Raw genomic sequence first — 17,429 nt, 5'->3', positions numbered from 1 at the left:
TAGATTCTTGTCAATTACATATTGTGTATACTATCAATGTATTTCTAAATAGTGTTAAGATTTGTTGTAATGGTTGCTTTATTGTTTTTTTTATTTTTCACTTTTTCAATAAAGTTATTGTTTACTTAAAGTCAGAGAGTAACAATTTAGTCAAAGATCAAACTAAGTTAAAGCTTTTTTATTAGAGAGCTAGAGTTATGGTATGGTATACAGCTAATTATATTCAGGGTTCACATCAACACATATTCTGACTGTGCCATAGCTAAAATTGATTTAACGTTATGTTCTTTTGTGCAAGTAAGGTTTGCCACTGACTTACAAGAACGAGGACAACTGGGAATTAATAGAGAATACATTTATGCTTAGAAGTTTTGCATGCTTAAATTTTGTTTAACATCTGGTTTTGAACATACATTTCTCCCACTGCAGGTCAGGTTGTAAGTGGCAGTGCGCGCAAACATGTATTTTCACTCTAAAGGCTGATTCCTGTTTGATCCTGAGAGGTTTATCTGCAGAACACGAATGTCAACAGTTGCTGTTGACAGACATGCTTTCCTTTCCTCAACTCGTCCTGCACCGAGCCCCCACAAGAGCCCAGGAAACATGCAGGGGGCAGAGCGTGACCCGGGCCATAGAAAGTCAAAGAAAGTAATCACATTCATGTAGTTGTGGTCAGTGCATCCTACTACAGGGTAAAGTATGTATTTTTAAATGCATCAAAATTGTGACCCTCTGTCCAGTCGTATGGTACTTGTGCGAGTGAATAAACCTCCTCAGTCCTGATAATACTTCAGAAGTCTTCTCCACGTCCTGACCTGACTTTGCTCTTGAGTCTCCTTGTCCTCAGTGTCTCTACAGAGCGCTCTTCATGTCGTCTGTGGGACTATGCATATGGTTAATGATTCCAGCAGTGCTATCTGACCAGAGGAGCTCTTATCAGCCTGTGTCATTTTATAACTGCTCCCTCCTCATGACTCCCTCCCTCCCTCCCTCTCTCTCTCTCTCTCTCTCTCTCTCTCTCTCTCTCTCTCTCTCTCTCTCTCTCTCTCTCTCTCTCTCTATCTCTCTCTCTCTCTTCTCTCTCTCTCTCTCTCTCTCTCTCTCTCTCTCTCTCTCTCTCTCTCTCTCTCTCTCTCTCTCTCTCACTCTTACTTGACAATTGTAACTTCACATCCGCTCCCCGTTACATGCCAAAATACTAAATAAAACTGTATTTTACCTAATTGTACATTTCGTCTGCAAAAAATACAAATAAAAAATACATACATTGGTAGACTTTGATTAGGAGAAAACGGTGCACCATGTGATGCGTATTCACAGCATGGTAACATTTCGTTTTGAGTGGCGCGTGAGTGATTTGTTCGTTAGATAAGATAATATAAGATAATCCTTTATTGTCCACACGTGGGGAAATTTCATTGATACAACGCAGTAGATACAGAGGAAAAGGACAGATCACAGAATATAGGAAGTTTAAAAAAACACTCAATAGAAGAAGTCGTGGGTCTATGGTAATCTGAGCAGTGCTATCGGCTAATAGTTTTTACTGGTTTATTTAAAAGTGGCTAAAAGGCCCGACTCTAACAGCCACCATTAATTGATCCCCACTCTTCCCATTACCCGACATCTCCTCAGGAGATGGTGCATAATGTATTGCGGATTCGTAGTCAAATCGGCCCGAGGCCGCATCACTGGTCACTGCACCATGAGCCACGAGAAGCAGTCTTACTAAGGTCTTCCATATTATTTAAGCAAAAATGTGCTGTATGCAATCTAAGGTTTATGAGATGTTTTTTTAACGGCACCGTGTTATTAGTCAGAGCATAGACGCGGTGCTTATAGGTACAGGCCTTCTATGGTGGGACATACTGTACACGCGGAAGGAGAATGCAGTTCTCTCTGGCACAAGCCGCGCCAGAGTCTGCGTCTTCACCTCTTCTCGCTGTGCTTTAAACTTGGTCATTAACGACATTTAACAGCTGAGCTTTTTCCTTTTAGTACGATAGAAGTGCTATGAGGAGATGTATTCCGGTCCTCTCTTCTCATTGGGTTAGGTTCAGTGATGTCACAAGACCGCATGCGTCTCCTATTGGAGAAAGCAGCGTAAACAAAGCGGCGAGGCGGAGGAGCAAGACAGCTCTCCACATCTCCAAACGGTCCGGGCAATTCAGATAATCCCACTTTATGTTCAGAAGAACGCAGCACCAGCGAGTAGAACCTTTATTTCTTAGGTCTTTCAGACCGACAGTCCCGCTCTGATGCAAGACCCAGAACCCCACCGAGGGGCGGCAGTTAAAGTTAGATGTATGCGCCGCACGCGCTTCTCGCTGTAGAGCAGGACAAGGTTGATCCTATTGGCTGACTCCTACGTCCGTCCAACATAAGTCTCTAAAAGTTCATGTTGACATTGAACGGACTTTGCTGGTTTGGTTTACGGCTGGTCCAGGTGTCCTGAGCCCAGGCGCCGAGCTGCGCGGAGTCTCCAGCTCAGGCCGGCAGCGCTGACATGCTGCCCAAAGTCGAGACTGAATCTCTGGGACTCTCTCGATCGTATGGAGAACACGGGCGTATGCCCAGGAATATGCAAGGTAGGACACTTTGCTCCAAATTATTTTTATGATACTTAAGATGAACTTTTGAGATTAGAAACATTTGTAAATCTTATTGCCGGGAATGTTCAGTATTGTGTAACTGTAGGCTAAACCTTTATTGTTTTATAACCGTAGAGCTTCTCTTTGGTCATAAATTACCACACTACAACTGCCACGTGTATTCGTTTATATTAAAAGTCATAAGAGTGTGTGAATTGATTTATTTTACTTTTTTGTCTTTGATTTGTTGATGTAGTTATCATTTACAGTAACGCGTAAAATGTGCAACAACAGCGTGCAACGTCATTTTTTATCTCATTAAATATATAACTCAATTCAATATTTATGACAAGTTAACGTTCAACTCAATTCAATATTTATGATAAGTTACGGCTCTTTCAAAATTTGTATCAATCTGACATGACTTCACTGTTTTTGCAGGTTGAACGTTTAATCGCCGGAACAATCCCAAAGACGTATATTTATTCTTTGGGCCTAAACATAATGTGGCTCGTGATTCAAATGACGACCGCAGGCGTAAAAGTTTAAGATGTTTACACTATTAAAATTCGTATTTATGAAAAGGCCTTAGTCAGTGACACGTTTGCCTTTTCAAAGAATGCACATAAATCGGCACATTAACAATCGGCTCATTCTTTCCTTCTTATAATAAACTATTTCCAGGTTTATTTTTTGATGTTCTATCAAGTCTTTTTAATATAGTTATCGCAAACCAAAAAAAAAAAAAATCTTAAATAGCTTACATCAATAATTCTCTCCATTTGTTTACGATAATATGTCACCTGAGATTTATTTCTGGACGTGCACTGCTAAAAGTGAATGAAGTTCACACGAGGCAGTATAATTCCATCGGTTGTAGTTCATGTCAATACGCCGGGCTGATCAATTATCCCGCTGCACTTTATGGCGTTGATAACACACTCAAACAAGAGCAGGACGTACCGTTATCTGGCTTTACACCGCCTCTAAAACAAGGTAGCTCTACGTGGACACTTTCGGACACGCAGCAGCATTTCCCCCCGAATAATTTATTTAAAAAGCCTAAATATCAATGTTAAGAAACAAAAAAAAAGAAAAGGAAAAAAAACAACACCATTGGACTGCATGCACCGCGTATTTTAAACACATGTCAGTGGTTGTCTAAACTCCTGTGCATCTGTCAGTTAAGACTGCAGAGGTGATTATTTGTTGACGCAAAATTCACAAATTGCTTCCTGAGCCCACCGAGCCGCTGGCGCATCACAGCTACGGAATGTTAGGGAATAAAAAGTTTGCTCCGCGGAAAGACTGTGGAGGGAGAGACCGCGGCAGAGACACGGGGGGACTTGTTGCTGCAGCTGCATCGGGAGAGCCACTATAACAAACCAGGAATCACCTCCAATTAAAATCTCCCGCTAAAGAACTGAGAGCGCGTGAAGCTGGTGCGTCAAAGTGTCTACAAGGCCTTGGATTAACGTGTCTGAAATATTTCCGCGAGGTGTTTGATCTTGGCTTTTTTTTTATACGATTACAGCCATAAACGCTCTGGCAGTAAAACGTGGATCTGTTTGCTTGCTTTCTTTGCGCTGTTATTGCTCAAAATGCGACAATATCTAAGACGGGCGTAAAATGTCTAAATACTTTTTACTAGCGCGATATTTTTTAGAGACAAGGGTTGGTCAAATGTGTATGAGTATTTTCTCCACACCTCCTGGTTTATTTATTTATTTATTTTTTAAACTCACCAGCAGAGATAAGAGTTTGTCTGTCTTCATTTGTCTGTGAGCGGTGACATTCTCCCCTCCGATCCTTAACTTTAATATCTCCCCGTTTGCCTTGGCAATTTCACGACTTGTAGACACATGCATATTCATTAGACATTTTTCTTCATTTAATTTTTTCCCTCCGCTCTATTTTCAGGAGTCCACAATCAGTCTTTAATTGTAAAACATAGTTCTGACCTATTGCCTTACTTTCACGTTGAGCTTCTTTTTGACGGAAGAATTTTGCTTTGGGGCAAAACAGACTTTCTGACTTCTCCGTGTTTTTTGCAGCGCCCCAATTAAAAATGATGGACTACACGTATGACGAAGATTTGGACGAGATGTGTCCCGTGTGTGGAGACAAGGTTTCAGGCTATCACTACGGACTTCTGACCTGCGAGAGCTGCAAGGTGAGTGAGGGCGCACGGAGCGCTGTGGCATCGCTCCGTCCGGGGGTGCGCTGTCCGTGCTGTCTGTCCGTGCTGTCCGTGCTGTCTGTCCGTGCTGTCCGTGCTGTCCGTGCTGTCCGTGCTGTCTGTCCGTGCTGTCCGTGCTGTCCGTGCTGTCTGTCCGTGCTGTCCGTGCTGTCCGTGCTGTCTGTCCGTGCTGTCCGTGCTGTCCGTGCTGTCCGTGCTGTCCGTGCTGTCTGTCCGTGCTGTCCGTGCTGTCTGTCCGTGCTGTCCGTGCTGTCCGTGCTGTCCGTGCTGTCCGTGCTGTCCGTGCTGTCTGTGTGCGTGCCTGCACCAGTTTAGATTTTTTTCAATTTGATGGATTTTATTTAACCCATTTATATTTTTAACTACAGAAAAAAATATATACATTATGGCAGCATTTACAGTGTAAAAACACAAACAAATTGTGACAGTCAAATTTGGCTTTAATAACACAGAGTGTATTTGAATCAATTATACATATGTAATACATATGTTGTTTAAGACTTCCAATATACTTTAAAGATACAGAAAATGACATATTTTAGTGTTAAAAGAATGCTGAAGATTCTGTCAATAGAAGAGTTTTTCTTTTTTGTCTATGGGATACTTTGTCCTTTGCAGCAGAGGTTATTTCTGCTCTTGGGGCTGTTTGCCCAGCCTGCTCCTCTGTGATCCACTCATCACCAGTTCATTATGAACTCACTGAGGTGCTGTGCTCTTCATAACGACGTGACACAAAGCCCAACTATTAATCTGTGCTCCATCAACAACTTATTTATCCCACACCTCTCTGCCCCAGCCCCCTCAGCGCTGGGCTAATAGCTGTTTTCTTAGTTCCGTAAAGCTGTCAGCAGAAAATTAAGCTAAGACAAATGTCTCTGTGTTAACACTATTGAGAGTAAAAATTGCAGCTCGTTGTATTGATGCGGTGCTGCACATTTCTTGCCTATGTGGTCATTATTCAAAGCAGATGTTATAGATTTGATCCCATATTATGACCTTGAGATGCTAAGGGCTGGCTTGCAGGCAGACGTCAGTGGCATCTCCGCTGCCTCTGAGGCTTGTTAGTCCGACACACATTTCCCTGTGCAGTTAGAGCCCTCACATTGAGAGCCCGATGAAGAGCTCTCCTATCAAGGGCTGGATATGCCTATTAAAGAATTAATGCTATTGATAATTACACGAAGCTCTTCATTGATTGCCTTTAAAATGCACACAGCCTTTTTAATGAGTCCAAGATATTGATTGTTGACATGGGCATATAAGCATTAAATATCTGCAATCAGCAAAGCAGCGCAAGAGATTTGCAGGTGCGGAAGTCCCGCCACTTCAGAGCGCACAGTTTTATAGTTTCACCAACCAAAGCAAAAATCTCATTCTGTCTGAAAACAACATCAACCTATGTACACCTCAAACAGGTTTACTTTGTATTTGAACTCAAATGACACACGCACTTGTAGAAAACTATTTCCACTTGTTCCTCCACATGCACAAGGCACTGTCGTCTGCCGTAGCAACAATTTAGCTCTCAGTTCTCATAGTGTGGAACATTAGAAATACATTATAAAAAAGTTTTTTATAATTTTGTTTTGACACACACTGTATCTATTTCTAAAGTATTGAAGAGTCTATTTCAATAAGCAGTCATTTTTTGTTTAGGCAAAAAAAAAGTGTATTATTGCTGTCTTTTGACCAACTGTTGAAAAGTTCTTAGAATCTGAGGTCAGGGATGTTTAGATATTCAGATTTTATTTGAAAGAATTAATTGAACTCTGCTGCTTTGTGATTTGAACTGATACAATACATGTTTTAGTCAACTTTTTGAAAGGTAAAATCCACTGTAGTCAAAAATGTGCACGTTCTCTCTTTAGTTTCACTACCAGGCAAACTCTCTGGGATTGTAAGGTAGCTCAAATCGCATATTGCTTCAGATATTTATAGTGAATGCCGTGTCATAAATAGGAAAATGAATTGAAAAGGCTTTCTGAGGCAAACCAGAGTCCAAAACTGTTCTCTTCTCCCCCTTTTTTGACGTCTCAGGCGATGCAGGTTGTCAATTAGATTTGTGTTTGGTGCAATATTGACATCCCTTCCTTTTAATATTTTAATTTCTAAAAGACAGGTTTAGGAATTCTCCTCCCAGGTTATGGATCTGGCATACGTTAATACCATCTTCCCTTCGTTGGATTTTCACCACAGCTACCAATAATTAATTCCATGTTGCAGGCATGAATGTGTGTAATCCCGGAACTGTGAATTATGGATATAATTTATTGGATTTTGCAGACTGTGATGCTCATATATTTAAATAATTAAGCAGCCTTTCCTGGTAAATTTTAGACCGAGGACATGAAGGCAGAACTTTATTCATAAATGTGCATCTTGAATCTGTCAAGTTTATTTTTAGTTTTTTATGCATGTTTTTAGGGCTCGCTTAAGTGGACAAAATGTGAAAACACTAATCCATCTGAAAAGGAGTAAAGTACCTTTTCATTGTGTTCTTTTTAACTCTTTTTTAAAAATTTTGATGCAACTTGAATTTATGTTATGGACAAAATAATTATGGTTGTTGTTCAAATTTGACTAATATTAAAAGCCTTGTATTACATTTCCCTAATGTGCAAAGCTACACAAACAAAAAAACCTATACCTTTATCATTGAACATTTGCCAAAACAAATTATATAGAATGTTGATTCTAAACTTCAAGCCTTATAGTTAACACTAATCTTGTATGATATGTGGCAGTTGCATTCTCAAATAATATTGCCCAACTTTTTCCTCCCCTCTCAAACTGCGCAACCCGACCCTGTTTCCCAACCATCAAACTCAGTCGCTCTAGTTGTATCTATAACTCTCTGTGTGTCTGTGAGTGAATAGACCCATTAGCAGCTTCAGCGCCGGGGTCAGAGCAGGTCTTGACATCTTAATTGGGCTCTCTCCGCAGGGTTTCTTTAAGCGCACCGTCCAGAACAACAAGCGCTACACATGCATCGAGAACCAGAGCTGCCAGATCGACAAGACCCAACGCAAACGCTGCCCCTACTGCCGCTTCCAGAAGTGCCTCACCGTCGGCATGAAGCTCGAAGGTAAGGCATCTGGTTCAGCTGTATGTGTGTTATTCACTTTTTTATTTGTAACTATTTCACAACATCACTTTTTTGAATTATGGTTATTGTGAAACTAAATTAACTTGAACGTTATTCAATTTAATTTACACAATCTGATCAAAATACAGTTTATTGTTTATGTTTTATTCAAAGCAAATATTGTTGTTTGTGGACTCGGCAGACATTAATGCACTTTTTAGCTTTTGTTGGCATGATTTGTGAGTATTTGTGTCACTCATGTATAAAAACCCCTTATAGATAAATACAAGTAAATTCAAATTAGGGTTTATGTTAAAAACGTGTCTATTAAAATGTATATCTATGATTTACTGGTTGCTCCATAATGGCTTCATGATTTGGTTTAAAAGTGAAGCAGCAGCAATAACATTGTTCAAAATTGATGCGTAGGTTGTAGAGTTTTAATAATAGAAAGAAATTGACACCTCCAAACAGTATATGAACACGGGACTGCAAAAGTAGCACATGGTTGTTGTTAACATGTGACACTACAGTTGTAATACATATTGTCGAAGCTCTACTGGATTTGATGCAATATTTCACTTATAACGTCGTCTGTATGGGACACATGCGAGCGAAATCCTGCGAGGTTTTGTTGTAAATGTGACGTGCCTGTATCCGTGAGATCCTCAACATCTTTTGCCATGGGGGAACATAATTCTGATATTGTTTTATTAACATTACTTCCATTACTTTCACTAAATACTCATCACACCCCCAAAATAATCCACAGAAGTAGCATACAATTACTTAATATGCACTTAAACATAGCATCTAAAAACAGTAGTAAGAAAAATATATTCTATAGACATGAATACACATTTTGTCATGTAAACATAGCATTTTAGCTATATTTTCTTAACATGTTTGCAGATCAGTGAAGTGCTGAATTAATTAATCATTTTGTAGTAAATTGATTTGCTCAAACTTTACTTAACTGCAGTGAAGAAGGTCAATTACTTGCTGTTTGTTTGAAGGTGCGACTCACTGTAATGCCATATTAGTATTATCATGTACAGGTTCAGGGGGAGTTATAGCCTGTAGATTTGGTAGTGGATCTGCTTTTAACCTGACCAGATGGAGTAATAGATAAAATATTCAAACTGGCGTTGAGTTGACAATGGTAATGATGATACTTTTGGCTTCGCCGTCTCAAGGTTCTTTTGTTTTATTTGAACCTGGATCAGGAGCTTATTCAAACAGGTCTAATACCGAAGTGACATAGTGGGAGTCGGCTACTCCCAGTGGAGAAAAATCGGATTCAAAATCAATTATTTCCTCACGCCAGCTGACATGGTGATTACGTGTCAAATATTGTTGAATTTAAATCTTACAATCTTTTAGAATTTAAAACTTTTTTGGGTGTGTTATGAGTCATTACTATTGCGTAAAAGAGCTTTTAACCCTGTCTTGAGGGTTAGGGTTAATTCATTTACCAAATTCTACATTATCATCTCAAAGTTTGGAGACTCATTGTTGTTTAATGTTTTTTAAACTTTTTGTGCACTGTATACCCAAAATGTCAGCTGGGTTCATTCCTTTATTTCCCCCTCTCTAACGGTTATCCAACTCAAATCTCTCCTTCTCTTTTCATAGCGCTCTAGTGCATAGTATAATTAATTGCTGTTAATTGTGAATGGCCGGCGGGCAGCATGTCTCGGCCTGTCATCTCCCCCTCACACGGGCAGGTAGAGCAGGGGAGGGCTATGTGTGTGCGCTGTTTGAGATGTTTTGGCTCCGCTGGTAGCTCCGGGGCACGACAGGCCCTGCAGCGGCTCTCCATCAGGGGCCACTGGGCGATTGCTGCCACCTCCACTCGACCGGGCTTCCAGTGCGGAAAAAAATGACACTTTCCGCCACACGCACACACTCACATACACACGGTAAATGCCCTGGCTCTCCCCTCTGTAAACACATGTATATATGCATGAGAAAACTTAAAAGGTGCGCAGAAGGCCATGGGCAAGAGGCACCGCACTGTCATTTGATCTGGAAATGTATGTGTGAAGAAAAAGGAGGTTTAAGGTTGAGTGTTTTGTTATTGCAAGCTGTCCATGCGTGGGCCAAAGAGCATGTAAAGCCAAGATAGTTTGGTTTTCTTGTACAGTAGAGGATTGCCGTTGGGATTTTAGGAATAACTAACTATATCTTATTGAAATATATAATCCTAAAATAATAAACTAAATAAATACATTTTATATCCCTATTTAAAGCTTGAGTTTATTAAATTGGTTGCATAATATAGGTAGCCTTAAAACCTCAATTCAATTTATTCTTTTAGAGCCCAAAATAAAAAAAAGTCACCTCACAATTGTTGATTTAACGAACTGAAAGTTAGAAAATCAAACAATGAAACAGTCAATAAAAGATAAGCAGATAAACCAACATTCACAGGAAATGGATAAACGTTCTCAGACCCTCCTTCCCGGGAATAAACAATTCCAAAAACTACAGTGGGTAAAAGAGATACCACAGCGAAGGTGAGATCCACTCGGAAAGCAAAGAGAAAGCAATTCATGGATCCTCATGTTAAAAAGCACAATTCGTTAGCTCTTTAGCAATGCACTAATAAACTTAAATAAGGCGTTTCTTTGTATTAGATTATTTCACTTCCCATTGTGTAAGAGATGTGACAATATTCCAAAGTTCTTCTCACAACAATCGTATACGCTAAAACTTGACACGGTGCTATTCTCAGTGTGCATTGCTTTGTTGGCAGCGTTTGTGGTGCGGTGAACTCGTGTTGTGTCGATCTGTCTGTGTTGTTTCATCATTGGCAGACAGGCCACAGTCAGATCAGGTGACGTGGCAGACACACCACTGGCATCTTAAATGGCTATTGATGTACTGGACACTTTAGACAATGCCACAATAAGTCCAAAATATGTTGATATGCGTTGATATAAGGTTTCAAAGTCATCAGAAAGACGATCTCAAAGTAAAAAACATTGTTACTTATTGATCCCTAATCACAGCGTTACTTGAGTAATGGAGCTAGTGCTAAGAATAAAGCTACAATTCTAACTGCTTCTACTATTTACAGTATTCTTCCTCTACTACCCACTTTGGCGCCTACTGCAAAATGACTGGAGCCTTGTGAGTAAGTCCCTCCTATTTTCTGTTCAATTGCAGGAGGGCACAGCAAAATGCAAAAAAGATATCCTCTCAGATGTTTTTCTTAATTTTTTTCTCATTAGCTGCCAGTGCCACACATACATAACAGTTTCTCATTGGTTATTCTGCCTGTCCATCACAAACATCAGACTCTTTGTAAAGTACAGGAAAACATACATCTTTGCTGACCAGGCAACAACATTATATCTACTTTTTACTCCAAAATGAAGCAGTAGAAAATGAGTGAATGAACTATGTTTCGCTATAGTCTGTCCCATGCATTTGCTGTCTAAAATGCAAATACGCTTACTGCAGTATAAATGATACTTCAGTCACTCTATACTGAGAGAGAATATTATAAACCCCACTGTGGTGAAAACTATTAGCAGGTCATTCACAGAAGCTGATGAGGCGTATACCAGAAGTGCTCCCTATGGTCTTACTCTCTTTTTATGCTCGCTACAAGTTGCCCCGCATCAAATGGTTCAGTGAGCTGCCTAATAATATCTCTCTCACTTGTGGATACAGGAAGAATAACGAACTGTAAGAACTGTAAGACTTCTGCAGATGGTCGTTTCTCTTTTTTCTGTTGACAAAGACTGAATAAAATCAATACTGTGGGAATTATGTGTATCATAAAGCGCCAATTCATTTGAAAGATTGGAAATAGTTGAAATTGGCAGACAAATGTGAATCCTGATGACTCCCTTTATAATCAACAAACTCAGAACACATTTGTAATGATTCAATTTGTATTAAATTCAAACAAAATCTACATTTGTACTAAAAAAAACTCCATCTGTGTCATGATTCAGTCAAATCTTGATAAAAATGTCTTTTACTTTACCTTTAATAACACATGACATCTGAAATCACGACATATCATTGATCTACATGTGAAATTACACTCTTTATATTTATTATTTTTCTTCGGTATTTCCCCACACTGTATTGCTATCCTCTTTTATTTCCCTCGCTGTCTCAATCCCTCTTTCTCTGATCCGTCTTCCATCAGCCTCCTCGCAGTAGCCTGGAAGAGCGGGCGCGGACCTGTCCCATTACTTATGCATAGGTATCATAGGTATTCATGTGTGTGCATTGGAAAGGGGCGCATCCGGAGCAAGGGCCCGGGCCACGACATGACAAACAGGGTGTCAGCAAGCCTCCGCGGGGCCCATTAATATGCCCCGAGTCCGACAGGGATGCTCACCTACGCGCACTTAATATTCCTGTATATTAAACAACCATAAATCAGAGTGTAAGAGGTGAGGTTGGAGTGCTCGTGTGTGGCTGGGATAGGGGGCAGTGTAGGGGGTATTTTTTTTTTCTTCTTTTTTTTTTTTTTTTTGGAGAGAGGGGTTTGGTCCGGGTCAGTTTTGTAAATTTATGGATCGTTGTGCTGCGCAGACGAGCAGGGTTAGCCAGGGGGAATTCAGAACGGGAGACTCCGACAGCCTTTTAGCCTTTCAGCCCTTTTCAATATGGCAGTAGCCCCTTAGCCGCAGCGCTAACCCCAAAGATCCCATTCTCACTGCAGCCAGGGAAAAGGAAGTGTTGTTTTGTTGCACATTTTTCTACTGTATTTATTTGTTTGCCTTGGTGACTAATTTGGACAGCAAACTTGTTATTGGTTTGGTAAAAGGTGAATTCTTGTCTGTTTTTGGCTTTGTTGCAGGTATTATTGGAGTTGTTATAGGAGTTTTACCATTAAATGTGTTTCTATGATATAATGTAAAGCAAATATTTTTTCCCCACTCAGTAGATTAAGAATATTCATCTTGTCTTCTTTAGTAGATTAGTTTAGGTGTTTTTTCTATATGAGAAAATAAGTAAGATATGTTGCAATTGCCTTGACATTGCCTTAGTCCTCAAAATGCTTCTGCAGAACATTTAATGACAGAAGTTGCTGTTGAAACATGGGAAAGTGTATGCATAATCTCTTACCTAGTGTATGAAATTGAAGAAACAACAAAATTCCCACTTGCAAGCCAATTGATTTTAACTGTAAAGCACGCACATTTAGTTAATATGGACAGTGAGCATGACTCGTAATTTTAGTAGATATGTCGGACAGTATCCACTTTATCAATGACTTCTGCACTATTATCTATCAAGCAACGGTGTTTTGAACCCCTAATCTTTATAAATTACACAGTTTTTCAACATAATGTATATTTCATGTCATCAAAAAGTGTTCCATCCTTCCATCATTCTCCGCATCTCTCAGCTCTGGCCCTCCCCTCTCCAGACCCCTCCTCATGTTCATTTGTGTTACATGCATGCAAATCACCTTGTTTAATTAGAGACAAAGACTCGCTCGGACCCCGCCCTCCCCCATTTCTGCTATTTGTGATGTGTAGGTCCCTGGGTCTGAGGATGGAGAGGAGTGTATTCAGCCCCTAATTTCGTTTTCCCTGTTGGGTTGACTATTACATTTTCAGCTCATTAATTACCCTTTTGTGCATAAATCATTAATACTTAAACTCTATTCTAGAATAATGTGTGATAAATAGATTTGACAGTTATCCAGAAGTAGAATTTTTATATATTTAATGTTGTCATCACATATAATTTCAGAAAAAACAGTGACTTACAATTTAAATGACATTAATTTTGCACACAGCACGGTCAGCTTGCTAATTTTCAAATCTCTCGGCTCCTTTTGCCCAGATCAGTGACAGACACTTTTTTGACGGTGATCATTAAAATTGCTCTCAAGGCGGCACCGAGGCCCCCTTATGCGCCCCGTCGTCAGATTTCTCTCTTATGTCCTTTTGCCTGTCAACGCAATCACTTGAAACTAACACTAAGACTAATTCCCCACATTGAAAATTTGGCATGAAGACGTTTTCACGTAATTTGAAACAATTCGTAAAATACACTAACATATTCGAGCTTCTAAAAACACGGTTAAAATATAAAACTGTAATACAACTCTAATTGCTACTAACTAAAGTTGATAGTATCCAATAGTAGCTTATAGTTGTAGTAACTTTGGCCACCAGAGTTTGACAAAATTCTGCAAACACAACAATTATGCCTGTATTCACAAATGATCATATATCTATTCTTGCGTTGCTCCCAGACGTCTGCGCTCTTGTTGTACACTCTGGTTTTGGCATGGCCTCATCAGTGTAAGAGGTAATTAAGTATGAATAATTAACACGATCGGCCCCCCGCCTGGGAGAGAGCAGAGCGGTTTCCCCCATGGCAGCAGTTGGACACATCACACACACACACACGCACACACACACACACACACACGCACGCACGCACACACACACACACACACACACACACACACACACACACACACACACACACACACACACACAGCAGGCCGGTGTGTGCCCCCTCTTCATTAGAAATACCCACCACAAGCGCGCACTGTGATCCTCCGAGCTTGATCCAGAAGGGGGGCATTTGGGGACTCCTGTGGTGTGGGCCCTATGTTTGATATGCCTTATTATGTTCAGAATCAGAATCAGAAAAGGTTTATTGCCATTGTCATTGAATACAGTTCGTACATAGGAACTTGTCTCGGCATTAGGTGGAACATAAAACAATGAATAATAAGAGCAACATCTATAGAGTCAAATATGGCATGCATAAATTAAGAATCTACTAAGAAAATAAGGTAAAATACGACGATAATCTTTACGGAGTCGTGGCTGGAGGTGTAGTAGTCTGTGTTTAGGGAGAAGAGCAGGGGAGAAAGTACACTGCCCTGTGGAGCTCCTGTGCTGAGACATTCTTCCCAAGATGAAGTGGAGGGCCAGGTTGATGGCGTCGTCCACAGACCTGTTGGCTATGTAAGCAAACTGCAGGGGTCCATCAAGGAGGAAGTGAAGGACTTGAGGTGGGGCAAGACCAGGCGCTCAATGACTCCAGACGTCAGTGCCACAGGCCTGTCGTCATTAAGTCCAGTCATCCGGGGCTTCTCGTATTGTCAGCTTTTTGTCCCTCAACAACCCGGGATAAGAGTTACAAATAGTTACATGTCCGAGCTCTTGCATAAGTAGATATAAATAAACAACGTGTAATCTGATACAATAGATTTTCACTGCAACCTCTTTGGCTTCTTGGAGAGTGACCGTATTAGGATTAGTAGTGTTAAATAAATGTGTTGGGTCAATGAGTAACTGGATTATCTGTGGAGCAGCACAGTGAAGGAGTCAAACCTTTGCTCTCAATACATTTATGACCAAAGTGTTCAAGTGCTTCACTCATAAACAAATACACAAATTGTTTTAGGGTTTTGAATTAATACATTAGCTATTGATTCATTGTTTTACTGTTACTTTGACAAAATTAAGAACCCTTTTTAGTTTTTTAGTTAAGTAATATGACTTTCTTTTTTGCAAAAAGATAGACCTCAATAAAGTATTTTTTTGTTTCATTGTGGTTTTATTTTTGTGTCCTTACACCGGGCTTGCACCTACACAAAACTAACTCTTATATGACCTGGTTATATGGCCTTGTCCGGCTTGTTTCCTTAGAAATGTTGGACCTTTAACTATAATATTCCACAGTATGGCTCATGTATCTGCATGAAGGATGTTTCAAAGTAAGGTGTTAACTTTTTAGTTCCATGGAATTATGCAGCTGACTTTCCGCCTCCAGAACGTTACATATATGTCTTTAAAGAAGAGCCATAGAGCAGTCTTTGTTTGTCTTTTTCCATGTGTAAAATCACTCAGTTCTTATAAAATACTGGTTGTAAGCCGCTTCTTGACATGTAACTTTGTATTCTCTGTGTCTTGTGTGTTAGCTGTGCGCGCAGATCGCATGCGCGGCGGCCGGAACAAGTTTGGCCCCATGTACAAGCGCGACCGGGCCCTGAAGCAGCAGAAGAAAGCTCTGATCCGCGCCAACGGGCTGAAAATCGAGGCTATGAGCCAGGTGATGCAGGCCGTCCCCACCGACCTCACCATCTCCTCTGCCATCCAGAACATCCACTCTGCCGCCTCCAAGGGCCTGCCCCTCACCCACCATGGAGGCCATCATCACACAGGCCACCACCATCATCATCATCACCACCACCACCACGCCACTGCCTTGCCCCCCACAGACTACGACCGCTCCCCCTTTGTCACCTCCCCGGTCAGTATGGCCATGCCCCCACATGCTGGCAGCCTCCAGGGTTACCAAACGGCATATGGACACTTCCAAAGCACGCGCATCAAATCTGAATACCCCGACCCGTACACTAGCTCACCGGAGTCCATCATGGGGTATGCTTACGTGGATGCCTACCAGTCAGGCTCGCCCCCCAGCTTCCCCCACCTCATCGTGGAGCTGCTCAAGTGTGAACCGGACGAGCCCCAGGTCCAGGCCAAGATCCTGGCCTATCTTCAGCAGGAGCAGGCCAGCCGCGGCAAGCATGAGAAGCTCAACACTTTCGGTCTCATGTGCAAGATGGCCGACCAGACGCTCTTCTCCATTGTCGAGTGGGCGAGGAGCAGCATCTTCTTCAGAGAACTTAAGGTAGGCTCACATTTTTTATGACTAGTTACACTTTGGGGTGGGCGATGTGAAAATAAGTGAACGCCACAATTTTACTGGAGCCAGATCACGATTTGCATTTTATCATGTAAACTTGAGGAAACTGAAGTTATCTGCTTCTTCTAAAAGTTCACGCTTCATCGTAATTTGTTGAATCAGAGCATTGCTGAGGCCAACCAATAAGAGATGTGGAAAAGGATCTTTATTTGAGAATAGAGTGAGTAAATCACCCTACAACGTTTTTACCACAATACCAGCTATACAATTTGCACAGCCCTAGTTACTGCACACAACGTACATTATGTAACTTTTCTGGTGTAGAGTCTGCCACCTTATGGTCTCCATGAAGATGTTATTGCTTTGCCTAGAATGTTCCACAGTATGGCATTAAACATCTATTAATAATAATAAACGTCACATTTTTTATTGGTATTTTTATGGCTCAAAATTACCTTGAAAAACATTCTTACAGGGTCACCTCTTCACCGTAAACCAGAATAGTTACAAAATTTACCTTTAAGATCATTGATTGACACCCTTTACTTGGTGATGGCAACTTCCACCAAGTTGCCATCGCAGCCATATTGGATGAACTGCCCTGGGACAGGCTAACTGAGATGTGGCTGTCCTTACGCTGATTCCTGCACCAGAATGACACCAGCTGGATTATACATTTGCTGTTTCATTCAGTTTCATTCACACTGTGGGTCTAAAAACTATCCATCGTTTGTTTGAATTCTGTTCTACTGTGTTGTCATCCTTAATTGACAGCACTTTGGACACTTTGATACTCATCATCAGCCCTGTCCTTTATCTCCAACACCCCTTTAATCTTGCCTTTTATGCACTGGCTCAACATTAATTCAGAGTGCACTGGCTGGTGTGGGCTGGAGGG

General features: G+C 40.9%; 1 protein-coding gene across 1 annotated transcript in view; it reads left to right on the top strand.

The window, feature by feature from the left end:
* Positions 1-2,140: 2,140 nt before the first annotated feature.
* Positions 2,141-17,429, top strand: part of nr5a2 (nuclear receptor subfamily 5, group A, member 2) — a 61,446-nt gene continuing 46,157 nt past the window's right edge. The window contains exons 1-4 of the mRNA XM_072437864.1: positions 2,141-2,588; positions 4,646-4,764; positions 7,735-7,876; positions 15,801-16,516. Of these exons, the coding sequence (XP_072293965.1) occupies positions 2,507-2,588; positions 4,646-4,764; positions 7,735-7,876; positions 15,801-16,516 (1,059 nt within the window). The 5' untranslated portion in view covers positions 2,141-2,506. The remainder of the gene's footprint in view (positions 2,589-4,645; positions 4,765-7,734; positions 7,877-15,800; positions 16,517-17,429) is intronic.

The sequence above is a fragment of the Eucyclogobius newberryi genome, unplaced genomic scaffold, assembly GCF_026437365.1.
Source record: "Eucyclogobius newberryi isolate DKJ021-1_F unplaced genomic scaffold, fEucNew1.0.hap1 SCAF_9, whole genome shotgun sequence".
Lineage (NCBI taxonomy): Eukaryota > Metazoa > Chordata > Actinopteri > Gobiiformes > Gobiidae > Eucyclogobius > Eucyclogobius newberryi.
The sequence above is the reverse complement of the archived record's forward strand: the minus strand, read 5'-3'. Positions and strand labels throughout refer to the sequence as shown.